The sequence below is a fragment of the Trematomus bernacchii genome, unplaced genomic scaffold (genome assembly GCF_902827165.1).
Source record: "Trematomus bernacchii unplaced genomic scaffold, fTreBer1.1, whole genome shotgun sequence".
In the NCBI taxonomy this organism is placed as follows: Eukaryota; Metazoa; Chordata; class Actinopteri; order Perciformes; family Nototheniidae; genus Trematomus; species Trematomus bernacchii.
Window position 1 is genome coordinate 3,679,975 of NW_022987662.1, and position 22,814 is coordinate 3,702,788.

Sequence of the window (22,814 nt, forward strand, 5' to 3'; positions counted from 1 at the left end):
GCCCCTCAGTCTGAGAGGAGAGGACTCTCCTCCAGCTTGTTGTGGAAACAGCTCCTTATGTCCTTTAGTGCAGCTAGCTAACCAGATGCTAACATCACGGTCCATGCTGACACCGGTCCCTCTCTCTCCCTCTCCCTCACACTAAATGCGCTATTGCCACACACACACACACACACACAGAGCCGAGCTTGAATGACACAAGCACACGTGTATTTCCATGCAACTCTCTGATTGGTCTGGTGTCTTGCCTCTGTTGCATTCACTGAACACGGGAAATTGCAGTCCTGCCGTCCTCTCTTGTGTCATGATGAGGTTCACGTAAAGCACGGTTAATGTATTATATTATTGAGGTGTCTAAAATATACGTCAATCAAGTGGCACCTGCAAACGGGGTGGTGGATGATAGGTTTACATCTAAAAACTTATTTTTCAAACATTATTATTTTTATTTATTTTGTTACTTTTTTTTTTAACGGTCCGCGATCTACCCGCACCACACTCGCGATCTACCCACACCACACTCGCGATCGACTGGTTGGCGACCACTGCTCTACTGTGACATGTCTCCATGCTTTAATGTTCAGAGAGGTCTTTATTTTTCTCATACTGCCTGTGCTGCAGCACCTCTTTTCACCCTCTGTCTGAAACTAGAACCCAGTCTGCTCTGATTGGTTAGCTGGCCGGTTCTGTTGTGATTAGTGTCCCACCCCTTGGCCTATCAGGTAAAATGCATTGGAGCGCTAGCCAGTAGAAGCGCGAGAGTTACAGAGTGATGCCCCTATGTTACAGAAGTCAACAAAGGAGTACAATGGAGGCATGTCAGGCTTTATAAACACACTACAGGAAAGAAAAAACTCCAATAAGCAAAGTAGCTCTATGTAATCAATCAATCGATCAATCAAAGTTTATTTATATAGCCAAATATCACACATTTGACATATGCCTCAGTGGACTTCACAGTTTTATGACTACGAATATGACACCCTCTGTCTTTGGACCCTCACATCGGACAAGGACAAACTTCCAAAGAAAGCCCACAGTTAATGGGAGAAAAATTGAAGAAACCTCTGGGAGAGCAACAGATGGACAGCCTAAGAAAACATAAACAACAGCCTACCAAAACATTTCTTTAATGCTCCAGCAATGGTGATTTTATTATATCTATTTAACTTTCCCATTTGCATTCTGAAGGAATTCCTTTTTGCTATTTGGTATTCAGTACATACTCTCAACCATAATCTCTCCCGCTGTGATTAGATTGGAGCTCCATTAAAATACTACCATCTTGCAAAAGTATCTAAATTACAACTTTAGAGGTCTCTATCCAAATACAATCTCAGTTCAAACCGTTATTTCAAGATGATATAGTCTCAGGTAAAAAAAACTAATTTCACTGAAGTCTTTCCCTCTATCTAGACTCATGAGAGGAGGAGGAGGAGGGTGATGGCCGGGGGTCAATCAAAGATACCAGTTATATTAGGGAAAAGTTATTCAGCATGGGCTTAATTTCTTCAGGTGATAAATGAGCGAGGGATATTAAACATTCTGCGAAGAACCAAGGCAATTTAACCCCATCTAATTTCCTTTTGTAATTTAAATATTATAAAATTGTAACTTTATTAAATCTGACTCCCATTTAATTACTGTATGCTCTGCAAATGTTAGGCTTACTCAAACAGGGTACACTCCGCCAAAGGTTTAATTTTCAAGAAATGAACAAGTCAATACTCCAATTTAAAATGTTCCCTGCTTGAGAACTATAGATTTCATCCTAGGGTATATTTAGAATCAACGCAACACGGTTTAATTAAAGAAACTAAATAAGATCAATTAATCATTTAGACTACAAATTGTTGGATTATGATTAAAAAACTAGACAAGGCCCAATTTAAGAAAGACAACGGCCTAAAACACAATCCCATTTAAGGTAATGTGAAAAGACACAGAACATATTCCCATTTAAGAAGCTGGTACAAAAGAAACGAACATGAAACATTAAAAAGCAAGCTACAAGCAACAAGAGTTTTTTTACTAAACCCACTCTCTATGGAAATTGCAGAAATCATCCTCAGTTGTCTGTAGCCCCAAACCTGTAACATTCAGTTCTATAATCCCTGGAGGAAATACGAATTTCTGCATCATAATCGGATTCTCTGTGGAAATTGCCCAGTCTTTTGCAAAGAAATTGCCAAAAAAAAATACCAGGGTCGACTAGATTACTAATTCCTTCAAAGTATTACAAAGATCTCTGCCAAGTACACTTGTTGGTCTGTTTAACAGTGTCCATTACCTGCAGACAAGCCAGGGGTTTCACATCCAAACTGGAGTACTTTTACCCGTAATTTTCCCGTTTAGTTCCGTTAGTGCCTGGAATTTTGCGTTCACACCAAAAAGAGAACTTAGTTCAGAGAACTTTTACCCCCATTCTTAGTGCCTGCTAGAGAGGTGGTACTATCCTGGGGAGAAAAAAGTACCAATTTCGATTGGCTGGGCGAATTGCAAACCACGCCCCGTAAAACTCTGAAAAGTTTTGTGAAGCCGCCATTGTATTTGCTGGCATTAGCATTATTAGCATTAGCCCCGCGGATCAACGGAGAGAGAATAACTTATGGCAACACAAAAAAAAACATGGGAGCGGTGGAGTGATGAGGAGGTGTCGGCGTTCTGGCGATTTACTCGGAAGGCTTCAGTAGAAGCTGCTGGGACTCCCAGCAGCTTCTACTGAAGCCAGTCCCCAGATCCGGGGACTTCCGGCCGGGGACTTCGGGTGGCAGTATACGCCGTGAAGTGGTTTGCGGCCTGCCAGTAAACCCAAAGCAGAAGAAGAAGAAGAAGAAGTGACGTCAGCGGCTTCATTTGCGTAATCTTCCCTCAGGGAACTTATTCCGGTGTGAACGCGATCTGTACTTAGTTCCATGGGGGTACTAAGTGCTGGCACTAAGTGCTGGGCACTAAGTACGGCAAAGTACTTGGTGTGAAAGCGGCTAATAGGCGCGTTCACACCGGAGTACTTTTACCCGTACTTTTCCCGTTTAGTTCCCTTAGTGGAATTTTGCGTTCACACCAAAAAGAGAACTTAGTTCAGAGAACTTTTACTCCCATTTTTAGTGCCTGCTAGAGAGGTGGGACTTTCCTGGGGAGAAAAAAGTACCAAATTTCGATTGGCTGGGCGAATTGCAAACCACGCCCCGTAAAACTCTGAAATGTTTTTTGAAGCCGCCATTGTATTTGCTGGCATTAGCATTATAAGCATTAGCCCCGCGCACCAACGGAGAGAGAATAACTTATGGCAACACAAAAAAAAACATGGGAGCGGTGGAGTGATGAGGAGGTGTCGGCGTTCTGGCGATTTACTCGGGGACTTCCGGCCGGGGACTTTGGGTGGCAGTATATGCCGTGAAGTTGTTTGCGGCCTGCCAGTAAACCCAAAGCAGAAGAAGAAGAAGTGACGTCGGTGGCTTCATTTGCGTAATCTTCCCTCAGGGAACTTATGTGAACTTATGTGAACTTATGTGAACGCGATCGGCTCTTAGTTCCATGGGGGTACTAAGTGCTGGGAACTAAGTACGGCAAAGTACTTGGTGTGAAAGCGGCTAATGAAAACAACTAATTGAGTAACTGAAGACAAAAGCGAACCAATTCTCATTTAATTAAATAATGGCACACTTAATGCATTCATACAACGGAAATACATACAAGTGTGCTTATTTTTTTCTTTTTTATTGCTTTATCTGATTTTGGTGGGGTTTTAAGACTTGTTTGCAGACACTGTCAGCAGTAATTAGTTTTACTGTAAGTGAGGAGATTGGATTATATCAGCTGAATGGCAACAAAACCACCCGTCTTTTAAGGAAAAAGCATGTATTAACACAAAGGTACAAAACAAAATGCAATTGGTTACAGAAACAGGCACCGCCAACAACAAGTTGCCATTAGATTCAGAATTATTTTCTAATGAAAAATGTATTGTCTGCCAAGACCATTCGACTGATACAAAGGGGAAATTCCAAATAGTATTATCTGGTTGTCCCAGTGTACAATGTCTGTAATACAAAAAGGGGTCTTTGTAGGATAATTGGACCAGTGGAGGAAGCAGAAAAAGAACAAATGGTCCCAATTGGTGGGAAATGGCGGCATGAATGTGCAACTGTCTGAGATGAAAACCAGCAGCCTAGCAACAGACAAAAGCAATCATACAACTCCCGTCTGACTGAAATATCCCTAAAAAGGAATTTCTGGTGGAAATGCCATGAAGTGAGGGGTTGTGCTGGTTTGAATTAATGAGCCAGATTCCAGTTTCCCTCTGTCAGTGTCCCGTACAACAGAGATATGACTGTATGTGGAGCAGATGGCCGCTGCACAACACAATAGAGCAGTCAGAAACCAGACATAGTTCCAGTGCTTAATTCCTTCATCAAGCTGCCCCTCGAAGAGTAGAGGCGATTCATCATGAAGGTTCTTAGTGTGTGGACAGCACAAGGTTAGACCAGAGGTAGCCCAACTATTCATACAAAAACTCCAGGATCTCAGTGTTTGGCAGAGAGCGACCTGCGCCCACAAGAAAAGAAATGTCTAAAACTTCACCCCCGCCGTGTACTTTGATCATCTGCGATTACGCAGTGCCAAGATTTCCGACTGATCTTGGCCCGAACTAAACATCAAATTAATCATGCTCTGACCTCCTACAAATCTGATATTAGGGCACAAGTGCAAGCCTTTGAGGAGAGGCTTAACAGATATTCAAGGGATAAAAGCTCTGATGTCCTTATCCTGTGAGCAGCACAGCACTACAACCTGAGCCGTGAAAATGTTTTTATTATAAGACAATAACAAGGAAAATCCCAAAAATGTGATCTGAAACAAATTAGTCCAAAAAAGTTACTGTTTTAAAGGTCCCCTATTATACTGTTTTTCATCAGTATATTATAGGTCTCAGATACAAAACATGTCTCTGAAGTGTTTGGCTCGAAATACCAAACAGATCATTGCAGCATCCCATAATCCCCTCTGTTTCAGCCCTGTTTCCAAAGCGCTGATTCTCTGTCTGTTACTTTAGATGAAAATAAGGAGCCACGCCCCACGCCCCTCTGAGAGATATTTGGTTAAAAAGAACACAATGGTGCTCTAGGAGGAGATTCAGGTGATAAGGTGGGGGGGGGTGTTACCTTGGTTGGTTATTGGCTAATGGTTACACAAGCCAAAAAATCGTTATGACATCATAAAGTGGCCAAAATCTGATCAGCTCATTTTCAGACAGGTTTTTATATAAATGGATCAGGACAAAAAGAGAGCGAATCTTTTTTCCTGAAACGTTCAGAATCTCTTTACGCAGAGGGGACACATGTTGATGTATACAAGACATGAAAAAGTGGATTTTGCATAATAGGTGACCTTTAAGACCCAACATTTATTTTACACATAATGTTAGTGGCAACAATACTTGCCATTACTGGATACTGCAAAAAAGACTATATAATGTTCCCATACTTGTATTGCTTTATTCCACTGCCATCTTTTCACACCTATACCTCCTGGGTAATTCAAACAGACAGAGACAAAGACGTAGGAAGAGGCAATCATTGGCAATTATAGACAGGGCAAAAGGCCTGTGTTTGACCAATCAATGATAACCAGTAAAGCAAACAGCACCATGATGGATACTGGGCTATCAGAGGTAATGCAGAAAGTAGTCACTCTTTGGTGGCAAAGAACAAGACATTTGGACACTGAATCCTCCGGTCGAAACACAAGTAAAGCTTCTATGTGTCTGGGTTTTTGGTAAAAGAAGCAACATGGAAATCAGAATCAGTGAACAGACTACATCTTGGTATGTAAAGACCATCAAAAATGATCCTCTGAGACAACATATTCATAATAACATAAAACTTGGCATTGTGTTTTTATTGTTTAATGTGTTTTTATTGTGTTATTCGTATGATGTTTTAATGCTTTGTCAAACACTTTGTGACTATGTCTGTGAAAAGCGCTTTATAAATAAATGTTACATATCCTAACTATTTTTTTAATTGACCAGAAGTCATCTATAGGGAAATGCTCCTAAGCCTTTTTCAAGTTAAATATATACAGAAAGAATAGATGGACAAGCTACTTTGACCCTCTAGTAGCTTTGCAGATTAAATAACTGGTCCACACCTCCAGCAGAACAAAAGACTCCTCCATCGAGGTTTAACATATGGCAGGAGCCAGATTTCTGACAGTTTTCATATGCAAGGTTCAGCATATCTGGTTTAGCAGGAGGTCCAGCTTTCAGGCCAGATTCCCTATTCTGGGAGACTGTGCTTTCCACAAGAGGCTGGTCCATAGAAGTCTTTCAATTGCTCTCTTTTTGGCTTCTAAAATTGGGCCTAATTTACATTTTAAAAGAGGTGACTGGAACATGACTCACATATTTCATTTAAATATGGAATATGTGGGATTTTACATCTTTGAAAGAAATGAGGAGGAAAATGGGCTTGAAAGTGAAGAGTGCCTTTGTTCACATTACCTTGCGTGATAAGTGAATGTCAAAGAAGGGTTTGTTTCGGACGCTGAAGGGCTCCTTGGTTTTGTCGATCTGTCCGGTCTTCATCTTTTCCATCCGGGGAGAAATTATCTCCTTTTCCATGCATAACAGCCGGATATTGAAATCACACTGGCCAACAGGCTGCCCCTGAAACACACACACAAAAACAAACTCAGTCATCTCTCTACGCAACCTGGGAAGCAACTCATTTGGGAAAATAGTGTGTACTCTTTGGTTTGCAGATATGGAAAAATCGATGTTTTCAATATAAAAACAATCAATTGACTGCAGAAATAAAGAATATCCTTTATTTAGACAGAGTTCTGCCATTTTCTATTTAGGTTTAGCTATGATATTTGAAATATCTTAGTCAAATTTGCTCATAACGGCCATTTACAAATAATATCCTATTTGATGAACCAAACGGGTAATCAAGCAAATAATTAACAGATTCATTAATAATGAAAAGATAACGAGTTACAGTCCTTACATTTCCACACACACAGTAGCTTCCTTGTAGGATCACTTTAAGTTACTTTAAGTTTCTTCATAACACTTAGCTCCATGATAGGTGAGCAGTGTGCAGGTGCTAAGGCAACAGCACCTTGAGATCAGTTGAGCTAATTGGAATGTCAAAACCAAAAGTTAACAGTGAAATAGTTTTCTCTTTGTCACTATGACAACAGCTTCCTCCCATCATTGGTAAACCACACACAGTTGTTCTGAAGAGATAAGCCCAGCGACCATCACTGCCTCTCAGACAGACAGCAGGGCCAAAGAGGCCTCAAACCTGTCTGACCACTGTGACAGAAATCAATACAAACAAAACCTAAGTCCCATATCCTGGTTATTAATGAAGGAACTTTAGAACAGCCAAGTAAGTCATTTAAAGGGGCCTATGAGGCTCATTTTGAGGCTCCTTTTGGGATTTTAGCCTTTGAAGACCATTAACATGCACACAAACCTATATGTTAAAGTACAGAAAAGCAGAACCAAAAAAGCGTAATGGAGCCAGTATTTTTGTTTTATAAGAAAGGCAACCTAATTGTGACGTCTGTAGTCAAGACACTATAAAAGACTACAATTCCCACGTCGCCTCCTGTAAAGTGACAGTGATGGGAAACCTGTTAGATAGACGCTGTCGAGGAACAGTTTTTAACCGTACAATTACCCTTTAAGTTATATAAGCCTTATCAGAAAGAAAGAATACCCAAGTTGTTTGTTATTTTATTTGAGTTTTGCCTATTTGTTTTGAATATTAAAAAGGCCTTTTCTTTGTTGCATGTGTTATTTTATTTTGAGCAAACATCGCATAACATCATCTAACCATCGGAGGCCAAGTAACTCTTCAAACTGTAAGTAATATAAAGGAAGAAAACGATTTAAAAAGTGCATGGATGTATAATAAGAACTGGATACAGCGTGGGAAGCGGGGTCTCGTTCTTTCTTATGACAGCTGCTCATTGGCGCATGAAGGCAAAATGGCCCAACTTTTGATAGAGCGAAACGTCACAGATTACCCGTCATGCCTGGCTAGAGCATGCGCAGTTGAGTTGCCCCTTAAGCCCCGCCCCCTGAGCTCCCACTCTCGGCTCACTAGAATGAATGGAGAGAAAATAAATCTAGATTCGGCTTTTAGTGCATTTTACAACTTTAAGGACCGAATGATTCTAATAAGGGCTATAAAATAGTTCATACTGAGTAGATTATTTAGTTTAAAAAAAAGTATCCGCTGATTTACAGACGTCTCTTTCCCCATGTTAGTCAATGGGGAAAAGTCGTTTTGGGCCGGGTGACGTCACGGACTGATACGGATGTTGCAGTACCGCCATTTGGACACAACGAATGTTGGGCACAGAGTCCGGCGCACTTCCTGGGGGCTTGGTCTAGTAGTGGCTTGAAAGAAAAACAAGGAAGGAAGCCACGACAGGGCCCCTTTAAGAAACCTTACAGTGTGACTATAAACGTAAGCTGAAAAGTTGTGATGAAACCATTCTGCTACAGTAAAGTCATTTGAAAGTCAGCAACAAAGTTCTCGGTTGCTCAATTGACAAAGTGATTAGAAAACAATTAGTCACAAAAAATAATAACATTTATCTAAAACAATTGACCAGATAAGGACCAAATATGTGAAAACAAATCTGACATTTAATATTTCGAACACGTTATCGGAGAGGGCAATAAGTCGCCTTGAACTCACCAACCAAGCTGTTATTTCTTGTTTTGCCAAGAGACAGAAAAACATAATGGAAAACAAAACATTCTCCGCGTCGTGATGAGGACAAAATAACTTCAAATGCTTTCCATGTATTGTCAAATGTTTTTGGAAATTTCAAATCCATCTCCCTGACTGGATTATTTCTTGATCAGTTGAATTAGGCATTACTTTTCCCTTTTGAATAAAGAACTTGAGAAAACACAAAAGGTGTAATATATTATTACAAGAGGGAAACATAATATATGATTATAGCGAACAGTTCCTCGAGGATCAATCTTAAAGTGGACCTATGATGCTATATTTGAATAATATAGTGTAGGACCATACCTATATAAAGGCATATTCAAAATACCAAACAGATCATGCATTTTAGCCATGCCTCATTTTGCTCAATTTGACATTTTTTAGCTCTGTTTTTGCAAGGGCAGATTCAGTGAGAACAGCACCACCTACAGGCCTGGCATATGTACTACAGCGTCTCCAGCGCTTTCGAACGGCAATGGCCGTGGCTGTCTCCTCCTGATTGGTGGAGTTGGCCCAATAGCCGTAGCGCCACTGTCCTGACGTCAGGACAGTGTTCAAATCTGGATCAGTTTTTATCAGATCCGTTGCAGCCCCTTTTTTAGAGATTTGGGTATGGAGGAAAATAGAGAGGGTTGTGTTTTCTGACACTTGGTGAGTTCCCTGGAACACCGGGGACACATATTCATGTATAAAAGACGTACAAAAGTGCATTTTGCATGATAGGTCCCCTTTAAGGTTCTTATATCATCCATGTTAAGGATCTTGGCTTAACAAACTTTTAGATTGTATTTTCTTTACATTTTGTATTACCAGGTTATGATTAGCATCAATTAAATCATATCAAAAGACTCATTTTTCGTATTCTTCATACATTTAGCGATTTTTGGAACAGTTCCTATTCGACATTGAGTTTTTCCCTTTTTTTTTTTAAACCATGAAAGTATAAAGTGAACATTTACTCCTTTTTTCTTCCTACACAAGGAAACGGATCAATATTTCCCAATCCATATCAAGAGGCACTAGCAGGGAGGAGTGACTCGGGGGCATTTGTATTCTGCTCGGTTACTGTTTGGTAAAGGCCACCTCACTCCTCAAGAGCTTTCTATGGAATTTATTATCCATAGAAAAATATGTTTTTCAGAGTGGATGAGGAGGGACACGGTCAATTATTAGTAAGGATTACATTTCCTAGACTGCTCACTCTTGAGAGTCATTCAGGACGGAGATCAGAGCATTTTCTTTTTAGTATGCAGTCTTATGTAAGCAAGAAGTACAATATCAAGCTTAATGACCAATAAAACAATGACTTTATTTTACTAACCACAGAGAGCATGGCTGTGTCTTCAGTATCTAATGATACAATTATGTCTTAGAAATAAAAGCCATTTCTGTACAGCTGGTGGTGAATTGTATTTTTTCGTGAGAAGATTATATCTTATTTTAAATTACATTAATTTGCCCTAAAAACACAAGACAGAAAAATAGGAGAGTATAAATATTGACTATGGTCATGAGACCCATTTAGGGAATCCACTCCAGTTATTATTATAACCAAAGAGTGTGCGTACCAAAGAGAATGCGTACTATATTCCAGCATCTTCGTCCATTTGACGGTTGTTCAATTTAAAGTTAAAATGATAAAAAAAAAAAAAAAAATCTGTGTTTTGTTAAATCACATAAAAGATTCAGCTGGTATGATTCAAGAGTTCACAGACCTTCTGACACATCAAATGCACGGACTTCCCATGCCCACTTCCCTCAAATGTACGCACCTGCATGGTTTGAGACACAAATCAAGCATTCATTTTGACAATTTTAACGTAACCTTCGAGGATTTCCAACAGCAAGAATTTATTTTGGCAATTATATATAACTGTTTGCTCATTTTCAGCAACAACGTGATAATAACCGTGCAGTATTCTGTGCAGTGTCCAGTGTTTGGCTTACATTGATTAATGTTTTTTAATTTTTTTGGTGGTCTAATGGATAGTGAGGTGGGCTGATGATCGGAAGGTTGCGAGTTCAAATCCCGCCTGGAACACCACTACTAGTGTGCCCTTGAGTAAGGCACTTAGCCCTCAGTTACTCCAGGGAGAATGTCCCTGTAATTGGTCATTGTAAGTCGCTTTGGAATAAGGCGTCTGCTAAATGCCTAAATTGTAAATTATATTTTTGGGAGAATAAACCCCACAGATCCTCAACTCCGGTGTGTCTCACTCATTAACAACGCAACACAGAGCAACAAGAACGTTGTCTACAGTAGCCATGAACTCGCAGGGGGTGGATGCGTGGGCCACCCGAATAGGTTAAGGGGCGGTGCGGTGCCCCCACAAATAGAATCAAATTCTGCGGTAAACACTGGTGTCTGTTACTTTCTTCTTCTTGACTTGCCTAATGCAGCCATAACAACTCTATAAAGAACAGTTTAGCGACTGCAAATAAGGTCAAAGACACATCTAAAGTTTGAGAAACACTCATTTGGGCTTAACTTTTGAGGGCTTGATTTTCTTTTTTTTGTGTGCAAAACAAAACACACTCCATTCTCCTGTACCGACAGCTGGTACCATGTCCCACACACTCTGCACCATCTGTTAGCCATGTCATCAGGACAGGACAAGATGTAAGTGTGGATGATTCAATGTGCCGTCCACGCCTGTCCTACAGGAAAAACACAGCTGATGAGAATCTTGTAAATCCTGCATTTCCTGGAATAAAGATCGATCGTATCAGTGAAATCCCCTTATCATTGCTCTGCTGTGGTTGCAGACACTAATAGGTCTGGATGGCAGCCATTTATTTGTCTGTGCAGCTCTACTTTGACTCACTGTCATCACTGTGGGCTTGAGCTAGACCAGAACCGGTGTTTCAACGCTGCACCATTTTCAATAAGCAACCACAATGGATCATGGTTGATAAAAACTAGATACCGATCTATACTGAGAGGCCTTGATGCAGATAGCGCAGATCCCCTCAGGACACCCTCGCCTATATAGCCTTCAAATATCACACATGTGCCGTGAAACTCTAACATGTGTATTGATCTTTTGAAACAATCCTCTACAACTGAAACCAGTGTCAATTAAATGTTTCCCTAGTTAACTTCTCAATTTGAATTTGCTGATTGTCTTTCTCTTATGCGATAGTGAACTAAATATATTATGTTTTTGATCTGTCAAACAAAACAACCAATGTAGAAACAGCAACTAGGTCTTTAAGATATTGTGGGGGCATTTTCCACAGTTTGCTGATGTTTTATAAATATATATATACACATATACTATTATGCATATTGGGGTTTTCCCTCTCCTGTAGTGTGTTATAGGTTTTTGTGCATGTAAATGGTCTGCAAAGGCTAACATCCCAAAGTTACCTCCAGAGGGAGTTTCTCTCCCACATTGTTTTTTACTCAATATACCGTTATGAGTTTATAATATAAGCTTTAATATTTTATAAGCATCAGAATAATGTGTATAAACTTTATATACATTATTCTGATGCTTATAAAATATTAGATGCAATACTAGAAAGACTCAAAGATTGTTGTGTAAAATCCCGAGCATTACATAACCTCCTTTAAGGGTAAATTGAACCCAGCGCATAAAGAATCTATATATACAAACTCATTAATTGTTAAAACATCAGAGAGCTGCAGAGTCAGAAATAAAGCAATTTTACAGTGTGAGGCTGGAGGGTGTCCTCAAGAATAAAGCACAAAAACAAAATCTTCAAAAAGAAAGCTGACAGTGCTGGGAATACTGTGAGAAGCCCGGTGACTGCCTGGTATAACTCTGATTAAATGAAATTATACGCAGGTGACAAAATCAGCATTGGGACCAGCCAACAGAAGCTTAGTGTGCAGCTTCCTTTGGGATATGTCTACCAAAAAGGCTTTTAGGTTTTGGCTCAAAACCGTTTATAAGCATATAATGTATCCTTTTGTATCATGGGGCACAAACCAATGTCAGAGTAGTATCTTCAAGGAAAAATACAAAATAAAGTTTTATTCCGAGTACACTTTTTCTCTCTCATTTATTGCTATAGGCTGGGCGTACTATCATTGGGAAAGAACAGTTTAAGCCTGAATTCTTAGTGTTTTGCAGACACACTAAGTGTTTCGCAGACTGAAGACTGCCCTCCAGAAACCTAAATATCTTGTCATTACACACCACTTAGGGCTGCTCCCAAGACAGAACGCAGGTTTTGTTTTCCAGCTGATCTGAAACCAGACCGGACCGACAGGAGAGGCTGCATCTTTTTCCACCATCTTCCCTCCTTGTGACCTATCTAGTTTCTGACTTTGAAAACACTTTTTAGTTTAACAAATGTAGTCAGACATGTCTGTGCCACAACGATTGACGATCGTCTGCAGTTGCTCTGTACGAGCGCCTGAAGCCTACTGTTCCTGTTCCTTTATGAGTCATTGTGAAACCCAGTGGGGCTTGCCTCTCTGTTCAATAACTGCACAAATACATTAAGCAATGAGCCGTCAGGTCGCTGTGATTCAAAAGGATTTAACAGTTTGTAGGATAGTTAGAAGAAAGGATTGTAGAACTTTTTTTCAAAAACTGAATATACTTATGTATCCTCTTATAATTAATCAAATAATACATTTGACGCAATACATCCTACTGTAGCTGAAAAAAAGCAGGTGCAACCAGTGGTAGGGGTTGATAATCAAGTGCATTAGAATTCTAGATAATATGACTTGTATTGAGTTTTCAGGCCATTATGGTTATTGAATAGAGAGCATTGCAGCACTCTCAGCTACATCGGAGTACAATTATCCCGATAATAACCACCTCCTTTGCTTAATGAATGTCCACATGTTGCACCACATGCTTCACATGGAAATGAAGACGGAGACTGTGCAGATGCAAAATGCAGATGAAAGTCCCTTCAAAGTGTATTGGATGTGTTCCACAGGGTATACTGTATGCAGGAATCCTGAAGTCAAATGTAATACCTTTTAAGACCTTTTTTAAGACCCTTTCCATACATTTTAAGACCTCATCGCTACTTTGAGTTGTAACCGGTTACATTGGCGACACACTTTACCTCACATTGACTATATACAGTATTGATTGTCCTTCCTCCTTATCTTCCAACCATTTGGACGCAAACTTGCATTTCCCCATAACGATATTGTTTAACAACCGGCGTAAACGGACCTTCGCGCGCTATCAAGCAGTGAGCGTGCGATGTCCTGTTCAGATGACGTCAAACCCAACGGGATGCCATAAATAAACTACACAGAATCACACTACACACCTACGCAATGATTACATTCAGGCACACTGTAGAATACAACCTCTTTGGACAATTGATATACTTATTGAAAACAAGCTACAAAATGTAATACCTTGGAAAATGCTGTTTAATAGCCTTAATTTTCGCTACATTTATTTATCAACTTTTAATACTTTTTAAGACCCCCGGACACCCTGGTTCCAATTAGCGAGCAAGTTGAAGCTCTTGAGTTTCGCAGTGAATTTATGAACTTATTAGTGGATATTTCTATCTGGAGACCAATAACATCTGAACTGATTTTTACCTATCAACTCGCACCTATTCTTACCAACAGGCGTCATCAGAGTGATTCAGCCAAGGGTTTATTTTTAGGGTGCAAAACCCTGCAGTGCTACAGCCTGTACCTGCAGACGAACTTCTCAAGTGGAAGTAAATGGAGCTGAAGTCAGTGAAGCACTTCATACCGTGCCGGGTGAACTTTAGATGTTTATTTGATTAGGCCAATTATCTTTTCTAAATTGGCACATTATGTAAGTTGTTTTTGACAAGCTGAAACAACAAGAGGTCAATCAAATGTCAGGGCATCAACAGTGATGTAAAGTGAAGATAATAGAAATCTACATCAATGTCAAATATGTGAATTTGTTGTCGTGCTTTCATCACATCTTGTCAGTTCCCTGACAGTGGGGGGGTTGGACAAGTCTGACAAGAACTAATAAATTGTAAGACAAAGAAATAAGCTTTTTATACTTTGTCGCAAAGGCAGACATAGAAGATTCACTCCATTTCTCAGGCTGATAGTCAGGGTGAATCAGTTACATGGTTGGAGAGGTACTGTACACATCAGCAATCTCAACAAAGTACCACTGCGTGATGACTAAGAATATAAATTGCTTCTAACATGAAGAGCCCTGTATATATGCTGACCGTCATTTATCTTTATCAAAATCCGCAGAACAAAGTCCGACCCTTCACTCACAGCTAAATCACCCGTCTCTGCTAGGAGGACACACATTTCTCATCGAGCTCCGATCGAAAGAATCCCAGTACGTTGCTTCACCCAAATTTCCAAAACAAGTAGGTGTCACGTTGGGCCATGGGCCTGGCAGGTGGTGTGTTCTCTCTCTCCTGCTGCATCTCTATCCCCGGTCTCAGGATGGAGCCTCTGTGCCAAGGAGGAGCCCGCCACAGATAATGGAGAAGGCTAATAATGGCCAGCGAGGATCGATACAAGCGCTTTGCTAATAGCTCGGGGGAAGAGTCATGTTGAGATGCTAACCTCTGCTCCATCTAACAAAGATGTTCCCCTCACCACTGGAGCCTATTGAGCTGCCTGCTTGTGTGTTCTACTGATCGATGGAGAAAAGGAGGCGATACACATTTTAGCTAAAGTAAACCCCTCTTCCCCTTCACCCGGGGGTATTCATCAAGTTTGACACCAAAGGCTAGCTATGAGGAAACTTAAGGCTCATTGGTCTCTTTGCCAGCGTGCTTGCCACTGGCAACAAAGCGATTCATTAATTTAAAGTTTTAAAGTATGTTAGCAATTAACAGCTTGGGGAAAATGCCTATTTAGATGTCATGTCAGAGCCAAACACATGCTTTATTTCCATATACACCAGGGCAAGTACTGGTGCCCGACTACAATGCATGTAATTGGCTGATCACAGGTCCACTTCAACCAGATATGGTGACTCCACTGGTAAAAGTAAAACATTTGTTTTTCAAATATATTTAGTTTGAAGTGATTAACAACACAGGTCAATGGAGGTGAGGAAAACAAGTTTCAGTGAGAAAAACACAAAGACTTATCTTACAAATATTCATTATTAGATGCCGTTGAGCCCAAGTTTCAGGGCGAAACCCAGGCTTCAGTAAAGGTCGCTGCGTTATAAGTGGAAGGGGGGGGGGGGGTGTCAAGAAGAGTCACGCTCTTTACTTCCACTCTTTGGTTTGTTTATTCTGTCTGAGCGCTTGATCTGGCAGCTTCTCAAGGAACGATAGGTCAAAAGACAGACAACACATTCTCAAACAGCCGAGGCTACTCACATTGAATTTGATGATGTCGTATATCAAATAGCGGGGCACCGGCTGGCCGTTGACTTTGTCGATGATCATCTCCTGCACAGATAAAGAGAAGAGATACACTTTGTTGTTATTGACAGAAAAATATATACAGTTGAATGAAGAAGGGAGAACGTCTTCATGGTATAGTATGTGTAGTTTTTCTTTGAAACCAGGGTAGAAACAGTGAAGCACTTGAGGGTGAGCGCTCTCGAGGGGACGCATGTTCACAGGGGGAGACGCCTGCAGCAATGACAAGGGTAGTATGGAATTGGGGATGTGTGTCTGTGTGTGTGTCTGTGAGTGTGTGTGTACGCAGTGAGGTCTGGTGCAGAAGGACATGAAGCAGAAATAGCAATGTCCATCCATTATGCAACACTTTCCAGTTGAAAGTCAGGTGCAGCGGTGTTGCAGGACGCCCATCAGACACATGAGAAGTTTTCAAAGAGCTGTTACACAACCAGGCAATGCAGCAACAGCAGACTCAGACGTCACCACCGCTCAAGCACTATAGAACTATATATATATATATATATATATATGTTTTTAACTCTGGTAAAATATTCAGGTGACCAACTGTGCTCTGCGGCAGTAATAGACAGGTAGAGGAGAAGCAGGTGCTGGGAAGGGTGGGAAGTATTTTAAGGATGCTGCATACTTTTCCATACAAATGAACAAATAAGGAAGTGTTATGGCTGAATGACAGGAATTAACCTTATTATAATTGATGTATTAGCATTAGTTAAAAGAAATAACTTATTTTGGGTCAAATGAGTCATGTAATATTGCAGCCCTCTTTTAAAGTTTTTTTTTCACTAGATAAAGCTGTTATTATTGAGATTGGCTGTATATGAGCTCCAGGGACTCTGCTGTACTGGGCAGTCCAGGTGAGTTTACTGAATAATGTGCCGTTTTTATTTCATTTAACTCAAAATGAGGCCCAAGATGGGCATTTTTTCTCCACAGGGCCAGTGGAAATAACAGTTAAGCCACTGCTGTTCTATCTGTGCCGCATGTTGTTAAGCTCCAGCCCTGTTGTGCTGATACAATAATTACGTATTCTAACCAGGATATTTATCGACTTTATATTGTATTGCACCAAGCAAAATCTGTTATCTCTTATTATCACAACAGCCAGATGAAAAGACAGCTCAGTTTTGTCTAAATTGTTCTGCAATCCTTTGTGATTTGAACATGAAAAGCTGCTTTTGTTTCCAGTAGTCAAGACAATAAGCTGTAAACGTAATGACTGTCACCCATTGGTTTCAGAAGTCTAGTAGATGAAACCTGGGTGGAGATAAAGTGGGACAAAAGTGGAGCTAACATCCATCGTTTTTGTACATAAGAAAGTTGTCCAAACTTATCTTAAAGGGGACCTATCATGCAAAATGCACTTTTTGATGTCTTTTGTGTGTGTCTCACGCAGCGTCAGAAAATAAAACCCTCTCTCTTTTCCTCCGTACCCAAATCTCTAAAAATGGGGGTACAACGGAGCTGATCCAGATTTGCGTCCGATATGACGTAATATCGGAAATGTAGACCCACGGCACTATCAGAAACGTTGCTATCAGAAACAATGCCCGACTGTTTTGGACGTAATATGGTCGGTGTTTACATTAGCATCGCTAACACTCAGAGCTAACCTGTACTGGAGAGCATGTGTGTGAAGAAGCAGGAAATAAAAAGGAACTCACCTTGTGGTATAACCGGCAAGAGAGAAAGCCTTTGAGCTCCATACTGTTTCAGAAATAATCCTTGATAATCCATGATATGGCGTTTCATCACCGCAGTATTTAGTTTAGACAGTAGCTGCCGGGTCCCGCATGAGCTCAGCCCCCTCCTTTTTTATTTTTTTTAAAGCTTTATTCCCAAAATCAGCACTTTTGAAACAGGAAGTGAAATAGAGGGATATGAGGCATGGCTAGAATGGGTGATCTGTTTGGTATTTTGAGCAAAACACTTCATAGACATGTTTTTTATATATTTTTATATATCTGAGACCTATGCTATTGCCTAAAAATAGCATGATAGGTGCACTTTAATATCTCTTCAAGATGGACAATAGAAGAAGTGAACTGATTTAATGAGAGAGTCTGGTAAATTATTTAACTTTCACCATAAACCATGGATTTTTAAACACCCCTTAATGTAGTTGCTCACTTTGAACGCAACTGGTGGCTGAAGGCCCTTTGATATATGCTACACTGGTAGTAATGGGCGCCAATTAAGTACCTGCAATTTTTGGAATTAAGCTAACATACTATACATATTGTGGTACAATTAATCATCAATGTGCTTCTTTACTAGCTTATATGTTTATATCAAAAGGCAGGAACAAACAGCAACACTTAATATCCAGAGCCATATTGGTGGAGTGGATGAAGAAGAGTGAATGGCAGGCACAGAGAGAAGTAATGATGTCATTTGGAGGCTGCCATCATTATGCATCTGGTGCACTGAAGCGTTGCACAGACAGACAGCGGCGGAGGAATACATTAATGTGACCAAAGGCAACCGAATTCAACCTACATGGCGCACGCATCCAATGTTGGACATCAAGTTGATGTAAAGCTCATTAAAAACTGTACAACAGAACAGCATGTCAAGACAAAGACCAGTGCCTTTGGGCTGAAGATGAAACATATCAGACAACACAGCTTGGCTTCTACGGGGCTCAACATAGCCTCTCTCAACGGAGAGAGCCAGAAGCATCAACAGATGAATAAACACAGTCAAAACAAACCTTGTAGCAATCTAAACACAAGTACGGCCTGCTCCTTCGAAATAGCACTAATGCGCCGCAATTAGATGTCCTGCCTGAGTGAGGAAACCACATTTGCCGCATCAATCAGCAGCTGTTAAGGCAAGAGGAAGCAAACACCTACTTTACATAAAATTGCTAAACAAAACAAGGCCAGAGGCAAAACAAAAAACAATCACAGGCAACTTATCTGTCATCTCTAGGGCCGGAATATCAAACGCAAAACACTGCCAGACATGTATGATCAAATCTCGACTGACTGCGTGACCATAAAACAGTTTAGCTGGCTGTGTTTCCAGTTGGGTAACGGGATAATGACTCATATATGTGCACCTGCAGCTGGGGATTTGTGTGACCTTAACAGCACGAACATGCCAATAAAAAAACGTGCGTGGTATTATGGATGAGGGGGGAGAAGTCAGCGACCCCAACTATCACCCTGGGGAGCGTATACTGAGTGTTACAACACACTGTGAGGCAAGAGAGGAAACAGTGACAAAACTATTAAACATTTCTCCAGGACACGGAAGATCGTTTTCCTGTAAGCCGTTGTTAAAAGACTCGACTGTCAGACATGCTTTTCTTTCACCTAAGGTTTGGCAACTCGTGTCAATTATCTGCAAGACTGCGCGGCAGGGGGCAGGAAGTGAGTGAGACATTGGAAATGGAGGTGACTAGCTTGAGCTTCAATAATCAGGATACATGTATTTATTATCCTTGCGAGAATGGAAGTAGTCATCACATACAGAGCTGCATGGGACAAATAGTTCCCAGAACAGTGTCCTTCACATGCTGATATACAAGAGAGGGAGTTACACAGTCACAAGATGCAGGAATACCGGTTCAAAGCAATATTCAATGTTTAGTTCAGATTAGCTAAGGCCGACGTGAACAGTCATATGTGTATCTCCATAGAGACTGAATCATCATGCTAATCACATAGCTATCATATGCCTAAAACAGTCCTGACGCTCTTCTAGGTAATCATACATCCTGTTACGTCCACAGCTACGTAGGGCCTTTGTTATCATGTGCTACTCTGATATTGGAAGAGTACATTCAGTATTTTCTCAACAATTTCCATTCAAGGGGAAAAACGGCTATGGGATTTTTTTAAAGCCCCTGTCCCACTGTCCCGACATTGACACCAGATGGACACACGAATATGGAATTGTGAATTTCGCACGAAGATGGCCCCGAACTTGGTCAACGGCCAAGCAACAGCCGAAGCAACAGCCGAAGCAAGTAGGATGCCTACAGAAGGCCACACGATGGCGCCCGAACCACACACGAAGGCAACATTTACATTACATTTAAGACATACATACAACTGCAACGAAAGTAACAAAAACAATTATGTTAAAGTTCTATGGGACTTCACATTTTGGAAACTTGAGATTGTATATAATAAAAATTGTCACTGATATTTTCAGACTTTGTTCTTTACTTTCTCCGTCTTTATATGTAGAAGATATTAAGTTTTCTCCGTCATGTTGTTTCCATAGCAACAACAACAGCGTAAACTCGCCTTCAAAATAAAAGCATCTAAATAAAACTGGAAGTTAACCTAAATTACATTTAAGACACAACTGCAACGAAAGTAACAAAAACAATGTAATATCCTTTTCAGTTTCACAGAACACAAATTGGGTTATTTACATAATATGTTTACATGATTTTGTTGTGCAATAAAACAACCAGAGAAGCGATCTGCAAGGAAACATTGCACACCGTGGTCCCATCTCGATGTCATCGTACTATAATGGCGCGTTTCCACTACAGCCCGCAGCCCGGTTTAAGAGGGCTGTGACGTCAGCGGCCCGTCTTTGGTTGCGTTTCCACTTGGCCTAGTACCGGCCGGCGGGTCCTAATTCACAGTTTTTCTGGCCTCATAAAATCGTGGGGCCAGGGCCAGAGGCAACGAGGCTGAGTCGGGCTGAGTATGCTAAACTAGAGAGAGCGTCGCTGGCAAGGGGGCAACAACTACAACAAGATGGACATATTTGACCGTGATTTAATTGTAATACACGTTTCAAAATGATGCCGAAGTAACAACATACTGATACCGGTTAGTAAAAACCATGAATTAATGCTTTGTCAAGTCTGCAGACAGACGGCAGGGGAAAAACCTTTTAAAATGCTTGTTTTCTAAATGGAGATTGGCTAAGCTAACGCAGTATATGCCCCGACCGTCCACACTCACAACAACGGCCTATACAGACATAAATAAAGCAGCGACTGTATTCACCATGACACAGGCAGTCTGTGGTTTGTACTTGTTTAACTTTTGTCTAGTTTCTGAACATATATGAGGAGCTGTGAGCTCTGAGTGCTAACAGCTAACGGCTGTGTTGTTTTTCTGGGGTCCTCTGAAGATCACGTCACGGCTCCGCCTACACTGCGTTACTATAGATACTGCCCCAGTTCCTAAACTGTAATGGAAATGCGCCATAAAGTGAGCCAGTCCTAACGAGGCCCAGCCATACCGAGCGGGGCCGAGCGAGGCCGTGTAGTGGAAACGCGACATAATACGATGGCTACACGACGGCATTGCGAGGGCTTCACGTAGTCGTGTTGCCTTCCTAAGACAATCGGGCAGCTTCTTGTTTCCTTCGTATTGTCTTTGTGAGGCGAAAAATGCCCGATGGCACCGATGATCAGACGAAGATGACACGATTTGACAAGATGCCCTCACGAGTGCCTTACGAAGGGCAAAATGGACACACGAATTCAACATGAAAATGAACCTTCGTAAGGTCCTTCGGCAATTTTTTGGCATGCCAAAGATTTTGCCACCGCTCACGAAGTTGCTGCCGGAGCCTGAGAAACTCCACCGGCGGTCATACGATGGCTTAAGATGCCCTCACGAATGGCCCGATGTTGTTACGATCAGAGCCGAATTTGAACATTTCCTTTATCGTGTGTCCATCTGGTGTCAATTTTGGGACAGTGTGACAGGGGCTTAAAGGAGCATCAAGAGAAGCTAGCATGGCACAATACATGACAATCCAAAAACAAGAGCAGTATTCACTCACCCCGTCCAATAGAGTATTTGCGAGGTGTACACGTGGATCCTTCCGGAAAGGAAACTCTAGGTTCGCTATGTGGAAGATCGTGTTGTCTCTGTCGATCATGAATACTTCATTTTTTCCGTTGATCAACATCATGTACCTGCAGGAGGAGAGGACGAAACATTATGTATTTTAATCAGAAGGGGGCAAGGTGGGTTGTTCATGCTGTGTTAAAGAGGTAATTGTTAGTTTTTTGTTTTTTCGGTCAAGTTTGAATGAAGTAGGCAGTGTTATATGAATCAGTCATTCAAAATAATCTTCTGTATTTAGCACTTTATAGATAGGAAATGTACCTGCAGGATTCTTGCTTTTGAATAGAATAGAATTGGGAGGGACGAAACCCCTCTTTAATGGTCACACATGCAGAGCACACAGCGCACACAGTGAAATGTGTTCTCTGCATTTAACCCATCCTAGTACCAGGAGTCTTGTACTAGGAGCAGTGGGCAGCTATTGTACAGCGCCTGGGGAGCAATGGGAGTGAGGGGGGAAGGGGGGTGTCCGGTGCCTTGCTCAAGGGCACCACGGCAGGGCAGGAGGTGAACTGGGACCTCTCCAAGTAGCAGTCCACACTCCATATTTTAGGTCTGGTCGGACACTTGAACCGGTGACCCTACAGCTCCCAGTCCAAGCCCCTACTGACTTCATCATGGTCAAATGCAATTATTGTAAGTCCCTTTGGACAAAAACATTCAATTGAACGTAATATGATTACTTACAAGACAATTTAGCTACTTCAGCTAATTCAGTGTAAGAGAGAAACTTACATTTGAAAAGGTGCCTTTTATGCGATAAAGAAAATGGGTTTAAGAATATTTCCCTGCTTGAAGTTTTGTGAGTTTATTTTGTTTATTTATTAGACTGGAGAAACTAAAAGAGCATAGCAAATTTATTATTTTCTTTGAA

General features: G+C 41.0%; 1 protein-coding gene across 1 annotated transcript in view; it reads right to left on the bottom strand.

Annotated features, from left to right (window-relative positions):
• rngtt (RNA guanylyltransferase and 5'-phosphatase) overlaps window positions 1–22,814 on the bottom strand; it is a 106,624-nt gene that overhangs the window by 48,779 nt on the left and 35,031 nt on the right. Inside the window, exons 9-11 of the mRNA XM_034135644.1 lie at window positions 21,873–22,008; window positions 16,062–16,133; window positions 6,506–6,670 (exon numbers count right to left, since the gene is read on the bottom strand). Coding sequence (XP_033991535.1) covers window positions 6,506–6,670; window positions 16,062–16,133; window positions 21,873–22,008 — 373 coding nt within the window. The remainder of the gene's footprint in view (window positions 1–6,505; window positions 6,671–16,061; window positions 16,134–21,872; window positions 22,009–22,814) is intronic.